Below are 12,106 nucleotides of genomic sequence, written 5' to 3'. Positions count from 1 at the left end.
ACCAATCACCTCACTAATGAAAGTGCACTGCTGTAGCACAGTGCCAGGGAGTGTGGGAACAGCATGCATGTGTATGTGTGTGGTTTGCACAGCGACTGTGTACGCATGCAGGCAGATTCTGTGCATGTGTTTTCACGTGTGTCTCGTCATATTACCAAAGGGTAGAGCCACACAACATGTGGGGCCACCCACCAGGTCCAAAAATTCAACCACGTGGACAGGACTCTGGACAAATGTTACAGTGCTGCGGCTGCTGCTGCGCACACTGCCACTGATATTGGACGTTAGATTAATGTCTGTCCTGGCGTGCACCATGCCTTTGGGCACAACTCCACCTCCACTCCTGCCTCCTCAGCCATGGCTGGAAAATATTCATGAATTGGCCATGCTCTATTAGGCTGTCACTGGCTTGGGTGATTAATGAGGCCGGCACATGTGGACGAGCCACCGACAGCGGGCTGCCAACCGACCAACAGACTGCACGAGCCGACAGCGGAGGGGCGGGGCTGAGTGAGCTGGAGCCAAAGTCCAACGGGTTTCAGACGATGCTGTTGCTGAACACAGACTTTTACACACACATACACAGATGCAAACACACACAAATCCAGGCAAGCTGCCATTTGCTGCATTTTCTATTGAATGAATGGGGGTCACCTGAGTGAGAGCAATCAATGCAGCCACGTCATTTCCTGGACTGTCTCCCTCTTGTAGCAAATGTATAATTCCAGTGTGGTTACCTCCTCACCTTTCCTCACCCCAATCACAACATTCTCTCTCACATCTGTCAAATAGCTTCCTCTCCTCTCCTCTCCTCTCCTCTCCTCTCCTCTCTCATTTCAGACTCACCTTGGTATCTTCTATCTACCTCTCTCCTCATTTCATTTCATTTCCTTTCCAGTCCTCTCTTAGCCCACTGACACAGAATAAGAACCTCCCCACCGACCCGCACACCCACACACAACCAGAGGGAGGAAGAAAAGTAGTGTTAAAATGAGTTTCTTTTCTCCAAACTCGCCAATATTAAAGTCAGGGGGTGCCCAAAAGGGTGACTTGTTATCACTGCTCTCGCCAGAGCTGTGGTAATCAACCCTGTGTGAAATAAATGTCACAGAAACAGGATCTGAGTCCTGAACTGGAAGCCTGACTGGCAGGCACAGGAAAAACAACTGTTAATATATTTCTGACCCTCGCTGTTGTAATGGGTTGTGTAGTGGGGTTGGGTTAAATGACAATTAGACACACAGTATTTCCTTTAGTAATTTTAATTAATTCTTCCCGGCAACATTTTCCAATTTCCCATCTTTGGGAAGGGAAAAAAACTCATATTTGCATTAATTTACTGTAACTGAATTTGCAGACACATACATTTTGGTTTAATACATAAAACATGGTGCTTTAGGGGACAAAACTCATCTTAAAGGTTTTGAATGAAAGGAGACTCCAAAGCAAAAAGTCCAAGAGACAGTCAAAGAGAAAGTTGAAAGGTAGAAGAACTGAGAATTGAGATAGGCAGGGTGGGCGGTTCATGGCTCATTGCCATCTCTGGGCTGCCTGACACCTGGCTGATGTCTCAAGTCTATTTCCTTTCTTCAAAGCCTTGTGCTGATTAGGAAAAAGGTTAGCGGGTGCCACTCAGGGTCATGGTGCCTTTGTCTAGGGAGTTGTAATTACTGCTTGCTGGACTACAAGAGGGTGGGAACGGGCCATGATTTAATCTTCCTCTCTGTTTACGAAAATAACTTCCCTCGAGGAGATTTTCAAGCTTTTTTAAGGTCATTCAGTTTAGTATCTTTAGAATCTAAGGGGTGCCTTTGACAAGGAGGCGGTCAGATCACTGGTGGATACAGCTGCAAACTCCATCCTCGTTCTCTTTTGTCTGTTTTAAAGATGTGCTTTGATCCTCAACAGGCAGTGTTTTAAGAGAGTATGAGCGTCTTGCAGACATCACACAGAGACTGAAGGTTGAAGACAGATTATACATGGCACAGTGTAACGCGCTATAGCATTATCTTAATTCAAGAATGATGATGACATTGACAAAGAGAAACGGTTTGACAGTAAACGCATTTTTTTTGGGGGGGGGGGTGCAGACGTCGGGCATGCTACTGTGAGGGAGTTTTAGCTGTGGAGTGCAGCAGCTGCTTCAGAAAGGAGCGTGTCACAGGGTGAGATGTTGATAAGCACTGCATCTGTTGTCAGAACACAGTCGGCGTGCGTGCGAGGAGCTTATGTGTGCTAACACGTGTTAAAGGATGCCAGACATTAAACAAAATGTTTGCACTTTGTTGGCAGATGAAGGCGTGTGAGCATTCTCCCCAGGTGTGTATCTTTGTGTATTTTGTCGTGAGGGCGTGAATGCTGTACTCACAGTCAGCCTGAGCACAGATGAGGCAGGCGGTGGTGCTGTTAAAGAAGGTGAGGAGGCCGGCCACGGCCAGGCTGATGTCTGTGTTGGTTGGCCTCAGGTCCAGAGTGGTGAACCGGGGGAACTGAACCTTCAGAATATCCTCTGGAGCCACCTTCACATAGGGCACCTGCACAGAGACGCTGATGTTAGGCTATCTTTTGCATTTTTTAACATCCACAGTTGATTTTGACATTTTGAATTCACGTTTTTAAAATGCAGCTGACATCCGCAGACAGGACAACCGTAAAGGAGATAAAAACAAGAGGAAATGTGTGTGTGAACTGCAGAATAAAAATAGTATGATGCCAGCAGACAGCCAGGAGAAAAAATAGCTCTGTAGAAATTGGTTTAATCTGTTATGATAAACTGCAAGCAAAGATAACCCTGGGGTCTGTGGTAATGTGCGTATTCGGAATACACACAATATTTTCAGTGACTGAGGCACTGAAGCTCATGTAGCTCATGTAAAGTACAAGTATGGTTCTAAAAACTTATTTTTGTTCCACCCACACAAACAAGCCCTTGTTAGAGAAATCCTCAGTATAACGCCCCCTCACCCACTGTTACCAAACATTCGTTTAACCGGCTCGATGTGGAGCAGCTCGACTGTGTTTCAGGTGACACTTTTACAATGCACACATGCACACAGAAAATATAATATACGTCATATTTTCAACCAAAAAAAAGAGGTATGTGATGACATTTTTATGATGAATACTGATGGTGTTAAAGGATTATTACACAAGAAAAAGTCATGTTAATAGATTAGAATATTTACTATTACTGTTATTCAACTGAGCTAGAAAAGTCTAAACCATTTGAAACTGTTGGCTACACCAAAGTAACTGGACTATCAAACATAAACATATACAACATATCATTGTCTTGCTGCATTGTCCTAAAATTTGATTCTTCTAGAATCTTCTCCACCATTCACCTAAAATGGATGTAAACAACCTTGAAGCTGTAAGTCAGCATCTTGACCTCACAGTCATCATTAAAATCTAATGTGCTACTGGACTGGAAAACTATAGAAAATGTTTCACAATTCAAAAAACTTGCTATCTGAAAATCATTACATGCTAAATAATAAACAAAGCACTTGTTTTATTCAGCTAAATTGAATAAAGTTTTAACTAAATGGGAAAAATAATGCATCTGAAGGCATAAATGTTTGTAATAAGGCTCATGAGTTCTGCCATTAGTCAGAGCAAAGATCAGACGAGGAGTAAGTAAAAGAAAGCCAGGCAGGCCTTCAGTAAGAATCAATAAATGCACAATTCTTCTATCCCAGTTCCATTGTGAGGCGTACAATCTTCAGTAAGATTGATTGCTGTGTTTTCACAGCGCTGATTTGCTGTAGCTATATAAATATCTGTATTCCCTCGCTGCCCCTAATGAATTTATCATCCCACCCCCGCTGTACTAACAGGTACGTCTGACACAGGCTCATCTCCGCTGTCAGGAGCACACTGCAGCTTTCAGCGTTCCCAAAGCATGGCAACAAATCCGGACCGGAGCCACCTACAAATCTGCCGAACTTCAGGAAAACCATAAATTACATCCCACCCCAATTCAAACACAGCTCCAATCTATTTCCCTCCAATGAAATCCAAGTCTGCTTCTGTCAATGTGATGATCTAAACAGATACGTGTTGCCAAGGTTTACAGTGGCAAGAGGGAGAGTGCGAAAGAGTGCGGCAGGTGTCGGCTTGGTCAGCTGGCCGGGCACTGCGGTACAGCGCAGTGGGGCTTGAAGGGGATGCGGGAGGACATGCTGGGTCCGAGAGAAGGAACAGGGAGGAGAGCCTCTTCATCATGGCAGATTGCCTGTCTGTGTGGTTCCCAGTGCCCATACATTGCTTCCCCCATCGTCCCCATATCCCCTCGATTGGTTTTCCATCCCTGCCCATCAGGCTGTAATGGAGTCCCTGGGTGTCTGGATGGATGGAGGTGCCCGCGTTACTGACAGCCCCTGCTGGACTGCCATTCATTCCTCTCAAGGAGTCCTAAAACCTGGGTAATAGCCGTACAACACACTGGGGAAATGTGCCCCATGTTCAGGAGTGTCCTTCATCTTCCCTGTTGTATTTCCACAATTTCTCACACCTTTTTCTCATTTCTGTCCATTTCTCACCTGTTTCTCTACATATCCCAGATTGCTTACTGTTTTTCCCACTTGTCCCCTTTTCCCATGCGTTCTCTCCTTCCTTTTCAGCACTGCAGAACGGTGCAACCCAACCCCTTTCACTTAGAAACCGGACACGCTTCAATAGGCTGTATCAGAAGCAGCAGGGGGGCTCAGAAAGCAGCTTTCACAAGCGCACACATATTCACTTGCGCACACACACACACACATACACACACACACACACACACACACACACACACACACACGCACACTATGTCCTTTCCCATCTTATTGGTCCGTTGGACCCTATTGCTACAAACACTGGCATCTTCGAGGAATTACTTGGCTGGAGTGTTGATTCATCATCAAATTCCACAGCATGCAGCCTGATTCATGGAAAACATTGAACTAGACATCCGTTTCTGAAAACATTTCATCAACATGCAGTGAAAATTCACTTAATCTGCAATAATTCTCACCCTATTTTAAATATATCTTTTGCATTTAGCATTCACAAGAGAGCTGTAGGCTAAACGTAGCTTACAGCAAAGCCTAGCAAGAGCTTATCTATACATCATGCCTCAGCCCATTTCCCCTTGGCTTGAGCAATAAGATTAATTGGTTGTTAAACAGTGGGAGTCACTATCCTCCTCATGTGGAGTGACACAGTGTTTTGAATCAAGTCTTAAAACATGGTACTCCAAGCGAAGAAAATCAATCTCCACATTACTAACAGCAAGTTGTCAGCCGCATCAAAGTCGCTTGCCAGACTTCTTATCTGCAACCAACAGCTAGTATCAGTCACTCTGCTGGTCGATTAATCCTGAAAATAAAAACAGAAACATCTTTCCAACATGTGCCTTTGCAGGGCACAGCTGGAAAAGCTCTATGAACCTAACAGCTGCAGGAAACTCACGAGTTTGCCATGCCAGCAATCCTGGGTACTAATCTACTTGGAGTCAATTCAATGCCAAACTGGCACATCTCGTCACAAATTATGACTTGCTGATTTACTGTAATACCAGGCTTTGTTTGGGTTTGTGCTAATTGTTAAAGCTGCGCTAATCAACATTCTTTTAATAACAATGGATGAAATGACTGTGTATAATGTGAAATACCTGACGAACCTCCAGAGAATTGCCATCCAACTCTACAATTAAAATAATGATTTGAATATTATACTTGTTTTCAGCTTACACAGATGTTTATCATGCTCTGTCTCAGTCAAACTGGACAAATGTACTCTGTCCTCTTGGTTCTGGTTAATAGCTGAGCTGCAGAGTTTTTAATGAACTGAAGTCTCCTAGTTACAGTAATCGAGTCAGCTTGACATAGAGGCATGAGTCAGTTTTTCCAACATGGTTTTGATTTATAAATGGCTGCACTTCAGCTGTATTTCTGAGGTGGAAAAATTAGGTTTTTGTCACCTTGTTGATGTGGGACTTGAATCTTGGATAGCGCCAAGACCTCCAATTTAGTCCAGGGTGTGAATTTCCCCAGATTATTAAACTGCATTTCTCTTCTGTTTTCAGCTCGAGTGCTAGGATTTCTCTTTTGTCCTCATTTAACTTCAAGAAAATATTGCTCATCCATTTATTTGAAGTCTACAGCTGCAGCATCATTTGGTTCGGTACAGATGTACAGTACTGTGTCATCTGTATAACTATGGCAACATACATTGTGCTCTCTAATGATGTCAGCTGTCAGAGAGAGAGGAGAGCAAGTTATTTTTCTTCAACATAACCAAAAAGCAATAGTTCATGGTTGTATTTCATTACATTTCAAAAACAGATACTGAATTAACTAGAGTAAAATATTCCCTGCATTATGTGGTTTACAAGTATTCGTGACAGTTTACTATTCATTTTTTGCATTATTGTAAGTGGAGACAGCAGTTAAATTCAAGTAGGTTTTGCTCATGTTAATCTGTTTAGCTAAGGTACAAATAATTATTGTAAGCAATGTAAATGACATGTGGATACTAGTAAACAAGCTGCAACTAAAAATTAGACGGAAATGTCTTTTAAAAGCCTTGTTCAGGGCTGTGACACTATCGGTGTGGGAGTGAAACTAATTACATCTGAAAATTGTGAGGGGAAGAAAATCTCAGGCAAAACAATAAAGCCCAAGGTAACCGCTCCGCTTTTAATAATCTGGTAGCTCTACTGTAAATAGAACTAAATACCATGGTGACTGCTGTGTAGAAACACGGGTGAGTGCCAGGGGAATGACTGGTGGGTGAGGAGAGGGAGACAGAGTGCAAGTGAAAGAAAGAAAGAAAAGAGTGGAGAGGATAGGAGGAAACTGACAGCCTGAGTGACGGAGGAAGAGAGCAATGAAGTGAGCAACATAGAGGCTGAGGTGGGGGGGTGGGGGTGGGGGTGGGGGCGGGGGGGTGTGCAGGACAGGAAAAGAAGTAAACATAAACACACATAATAGACACAAGCCGAGAGAGAGGAATGGCAAAGGGGTTGCAATCAGCACTCATTAAGTGGTCTCATTGAATTCAGCAGAGTAAAATTTGATTCTGTTGTCAAAGGCAATCTGTCTCATGTTCCCCCCTTTATTGGCTCATTTCTCAAGATATACAGTTCCAGGGGATTCGATAACAACATAAGCATTTAGCTTTGTTATCGGTTGGTCTCTGCGGGCTACAAATACATTTCAAGTTAAAGCAGAGGATCATGGCTCTCATTTATTATTTAGGAGATGCAGTACTTATTCACTATTAGAACTGCAAGTCATAAAAGTCGTGTACGCTGTATTCATTATGTAATTACTAAAGCTGAGGATTGGCTTTTAATGCTTTTTGGATGCTAACCGAAATATGTCTTAAGCACCAAATATCCAAAACTGTTAAGTATGCCACGTTTTTGTTGAATATGAGATCAGATTGCATTAAAAAAAGTGGCTGCATTGGTTTAGCTTTGACAATGATGTACGATCCAGGAAGTCCAGCTTGAGTAATAGAGTTTGAAAGCTTATCAGACGCAACACTGCACAGCTGGACAGCTATCAAGGCAGAAATCACTTTATCTTCTGTCGCTACGATCAGAAAGTAAATAGCAGAAATCTGATATATACGTCGCTAAATAATCAGGAATGTGTGCAGGTTGCACGCATTTGACTGTCAAAGCAGCGCCTTACCGGATGTCAGCCCAGCCTCAAAAGGTAGAGCTCTGTCCCAAACTGAGAGACTGAGTCCTGCTCACTCTGGCTTGGATGTGTCCTCTTGTCCGTATATATGTGTGTGTGTGTGTGTGTGTGTGTGTGTGTGTGTGTTTGCTGCGGTGTGACAGAAAAGGCTGGCAGGTCTGCAGACAGAGCTTTGACAGGCGTTTAATGAGGAAGCTCTCGCAGGACTCAGGCTTTGCACAAGTAACACACACACAATCATACACTCTTGCACACACAGTGAGCAGTGGGGAAAAGGAGGCACCTTCGTTTGGCAGCCAAAATACCTCAACCCAATTACAATGTGCTCACAATATACTTGCCTTAATTACGCTTAGATTGCACTCTGATCTGCTCGGATTATCTTATAAAACAAGTAATAAAATGAACCAGCACATTTTCAAACAGCCAAGTCAATGATGCGCTGTTGGCTGCTTGCTTGAAACTGAAAGGTTTTTCACTGCTTTGTACAAGCTTACCAATAACCTCTGATAACCCCCCTTCAATGGAAAAGTCGAGGTTACATTCGAGAAGGGTAGTCTTCAAATCTGACTGCGCATTAGTGAGGAGGCCGTTGCTCTGAGTTGGAGTGAAGGTGAAAGCTAATTTCCCTTCCGTCCACTCCAACAAGCTCTGGGTTGCCTCGGTTGTTGAGCTGACAAGCGCCCAAGTCATTCCGCTACCTGTCCGCTGTGAACCTAACGGGAGCCTGCTGGGAGGGGGTCTGAGCGAGGTGAGGCGGATGTGCAGTGGTGCCATATGGAGAGCAGAGATATAATGAGCAACTACATCTGTTGGCTTGGACTCAGAGGGGCAGCAGAACAAAACTCTGTTTAATAAAGTATCACTGCGCTTTTATGGGTCTTGGAACATGGCAGGCACGGCTGTAGGAAAGTTAACACTTGCACAGCTCATCGGCGTTTGAAGTGACTCATTTACATTACAGCATGTTGACCTGGCTATCAATTAGGATACAACACATGCCTGGCAGAAAGACTGAACTGTCCTTGAAAACACTTAGCACTGCAGCCAAATGGACTGCTGCCATTCAGTTTCAGTGAGCTGAATACAAGGTCAGCTGACGCCAGACGGGAGAACAGTTCATTTACCGTCAAAAAGTGGACATAGATAATCAGTTTGGAGATCATCAATTGGAGAAAACCAACCAATAGCAGATCACAGAGTATGAATCCTGGCTGGATGCAGCCTACTGCAAGCCAGAGAATTATGCTGGCCACTGAGCATTAGAGAACAGATGCTGTTGGAGACATTGTCCATCAGTCAGCAAGTGTAAAGCCAAGGCTGGAATGCCAGAGTGGAGCTGGCAAGGATGGTGTTGCAGGTGTGGCAGGAGATGGAAGAGGGCAGGTGGTAGTCTATTATGTCTACCTGATCCCCTTTCGAACCAAAAGGTTTATGGGGGCTTTGGGACACCAGCTGTTGGCATTCAGGAAAAAGGCAGAAAATAAAATCTCATGGGAGAGAAAGGGAGGAGACGAGGCACCGGCGATAGCAGCGTCAACTCCACCCTTCCAACAATCTCCATCCCCCAGCTCATCCCACTCTCAGCCCACGCAACTAGATCTCTATTTGTGGTAGTAATGATCCTGCATCAGGTCCCTGCGGTCAGAGCAGAAGCAGACCAGTGATAAAGATGAAGTGGGCTGTGGATCCCATGGTGCCTTTTAGGCGAGTGGAACATTGACCACGAGATCTCTATCTCATTGATCAGCCAGTTGAGAGAGAAAAAAGTTCTTTTCCTCCAGAGAGGCTCGTTCCCCTCTCCACTGCTCTATTTCAGAGCAAATGTCTTTGTGAAAACAGACAGAAATGTTTTGAAACTCCCCTGATTTTTACCAGCTGTGTTGGTATTGTAATAAGCAGTGAGAATAAAGAGGCATGTCTAATTTGATGTGGAGAACTGTCACAAACCACCTACCCGATAACATTTAAAAGTGCCCACTACAATTCTATCTGTGTTCATCAAGCATGAAAAAACATGTGTGTATTGTGGCATCAAAAATTTTCTTTAGGGAGCTTTGATTGGAAAAAGTTTTCTTTTTTTTTTTTTTTTTTTAATCTAACAGTGAGCTTAATCCAGTTCCGGGAATCTAGCCAAACATTTGATTTACAACACCCAAACAAAGCACAGCTCAACTTTACACAACAAAAATGGCAAACAGCTGGCCAACAAATCTCAGAGAACCTGGCCTTTGAGCAGAAAGCAAATATATTGATAAGGAGACAAAAGACTTGAACGTTCTTGATGAGTTTCAGTTCACAGCGTGAAAACAGGGGTGCATTAATTCAGTGAGCAGCTGGTTGAAAACTGAGTAATATCTGCTGAGTACTGTCTCCTTCCAGACAAGACAAAGCTCTGCTGCTTGACACAGCTGACTAAGACAAAACAAAGGCAGCACTGTAACATGGAGCGAGGTTCCTTGTCACACCCTTGATGACAACAATCATCTAAATTGAAATCCATTTTGCTTGCCGCTCACCTGGGAGTCGCTCTGTTTTTCTCCGCTTTCATCTCAGGGATCAAATCAAGAGACTGCTTCCTGATGACAAGATAGTGGATTTGGATATGCACATGGCGGTTCTGCCAGTGCAGCCTTGACAAGACAAGACATCAATAGTGTTGTGAGAAAAGGGTCAGCACAGGAACAGACAACAGCTGTGCTCCTGTAATTATGATCAGGCAGAGACAGAAAAATGCACCTGGGTTTTGTTTGCAAGCAGAGGAACGGAGGAACCTGGGCAGAGCAACCCGGTACAGAGTGACACCGAGCTTAACATCCACATTCTTTTAATGAAATGTACTCGCGGATTTGTGGACTTGTATCCACTGGCTCACACAAAACTTAGCAAATTTAATTATGGTGTCATTATCTACTATTCATCATTTGAATTAAATTCAACTCATTATTAATCAGCTGTGCCACTAGATGCCCGACGCTGTGCTTACTGTAGCTTGAGCAGCTACAGGCATAAAGACAAAGCACTTGGAGGTGTAAACGCTTTGCTCCTATGCGCTGCTTTTGATCAATGCACAATAGACCGTGCGTACTTTCTATTAGTTACTGTAAAAGATTACCTAGATCTCTAAATAAATGTTGCCGTTTGCTGTATTGCACTCCCTGTGAAATGCCTCAGAGATTCAGAGTTAACTTCCTGCATGTGTGTGTTCTTACATTTTTTTACAGGAAAACTTACAGATCAATAAACTGGCCAATATACCAATACGGGAACAGCAACCTATACCAATGCAGATATATTTGTATATGTGCATATGTCATATAGCAAAAAAGACAAAAAAAATACAAAATACTAGCTAGCTAGCTACACAGACTGTGACCAGTGGGATGCATTACATGAACCATCTCAAACATGCATTGTAATGGTGAGGCTAACTCGATCGTCTTGGCGAGTTTTGAATCGATGCGGAACAAGTTTAACATTAGACAATGAATGTAAAAATAAAAAGGGGCAGACACCTCTTTTAACTGGCAATGGCCTATGCAAAATGCTAGTGTGAAAACCTGAGGACTGTATCCAGGGCTGCAAGTAATGATTATTTTCATGATTAATCAAGTAATTGTCTATTGAATGTCAAAAAAAAAAAACGTGAATGTGATTTCTTCAGCTTGCTTTTTTTTGTCAAACTAACCGTCCAAAAGCAAAAAACATTTCACTTACTATGATAACTGACAAAGAAAAGCATCAAATACTCACATTTAAGCTGAAAGAAATAAAAAAAATGACTGAAACAACTGATTGCCAAACAAGTTGTGTTTCAATCGACTACTTGATTAACACACTAATTGTTGCATCTCTAAATGCATCCAAAAGCATCTGCTATTTGAGTTCAAGTACACAGAGGCTATGAAGTAAAGATCTGGGATAAAATATGGAGGAGGGTGTGGCCATTGTCTGTCACGGCGACCCTGAATATGAATATGCAGGTACTGTATGTAGTATAAAAATAAAATATTCTAGTCCTTTCCTCCACTCTCCACGTGATCCTCTTCATAACAAGCAGTGCCTCCTATGAACACTTATCAGCTAACCGTCCTAAGCATCCTCAGCACCTTCACTGTGCACTCCATATGCCTAATTATCAGATGGCACTCTGGCATAATTAATTGAATAAAATCATCTATTACGCTGAGAAGTTTTGAATGACACTAAAGGGAACATACCATAGACTACTACTATCTACTGACCTGTTATTAAGTAGCACTTGAAGATTATAAACTCTAGTTTGAGGCAAAGAGTAAACCTCTTTCGAGGTCCAAAAAGGGAAATAAATGTGTGAGGGATGATGCAGTTCTGCTTCTTCAGTCTTAAAACCTTTTTAACTTTCGCTGCAGAGTCTAAGATTTAAATTCCTC

The 12,106-nt window shown here is 43.0% G+C and overlaps 1 protein-coding gene across 4 annotated transcripts in view; it reads right to left on the bottom strand.

Moving 5' to 3' along the window:
• Positions 1–12,106, bottom strand: part of grik4 (glutamate receptor, ionotropic, kainate 4) — a 263,602-nt gene that overhangs the window by 82,923 nt on the left and 168,573 nt on the right. For all 4 annotated transcript variants that reach the window (XM_076735286.1, XM_076735284.1, XM_076735288.1 and 1 more), the window contains one exon: positions 2,369–2,534. In XM_076735286.1, the coding sequence (XP_076591401.1) occupies positions 2,369–2,534 (166 nt within the window). The remainder of the gene's footprint in view (positions 1–2,368; positions 2,535–12,106) is intronic.

The sequence above is a fragment of the Chaetodon auriga genome, chromosome 7, assembly GCF_051107435.1.
Source record: "Chaetodon auriga isolate fChaAug3 chromosome 7, fChaAug3.hap1, whole genome shotgun sequence".
NCBI lineage: Eukaryota > Metazoa > Chordata > Actinopteri > Chaetodontiformes > Chaetodontidae > Chaetodon > Chaetodon auriga.
Note: the sequence above shows the minus strand (reverse complement) of the source record. Positions and strands in the feature narration are given on the sequence as shown.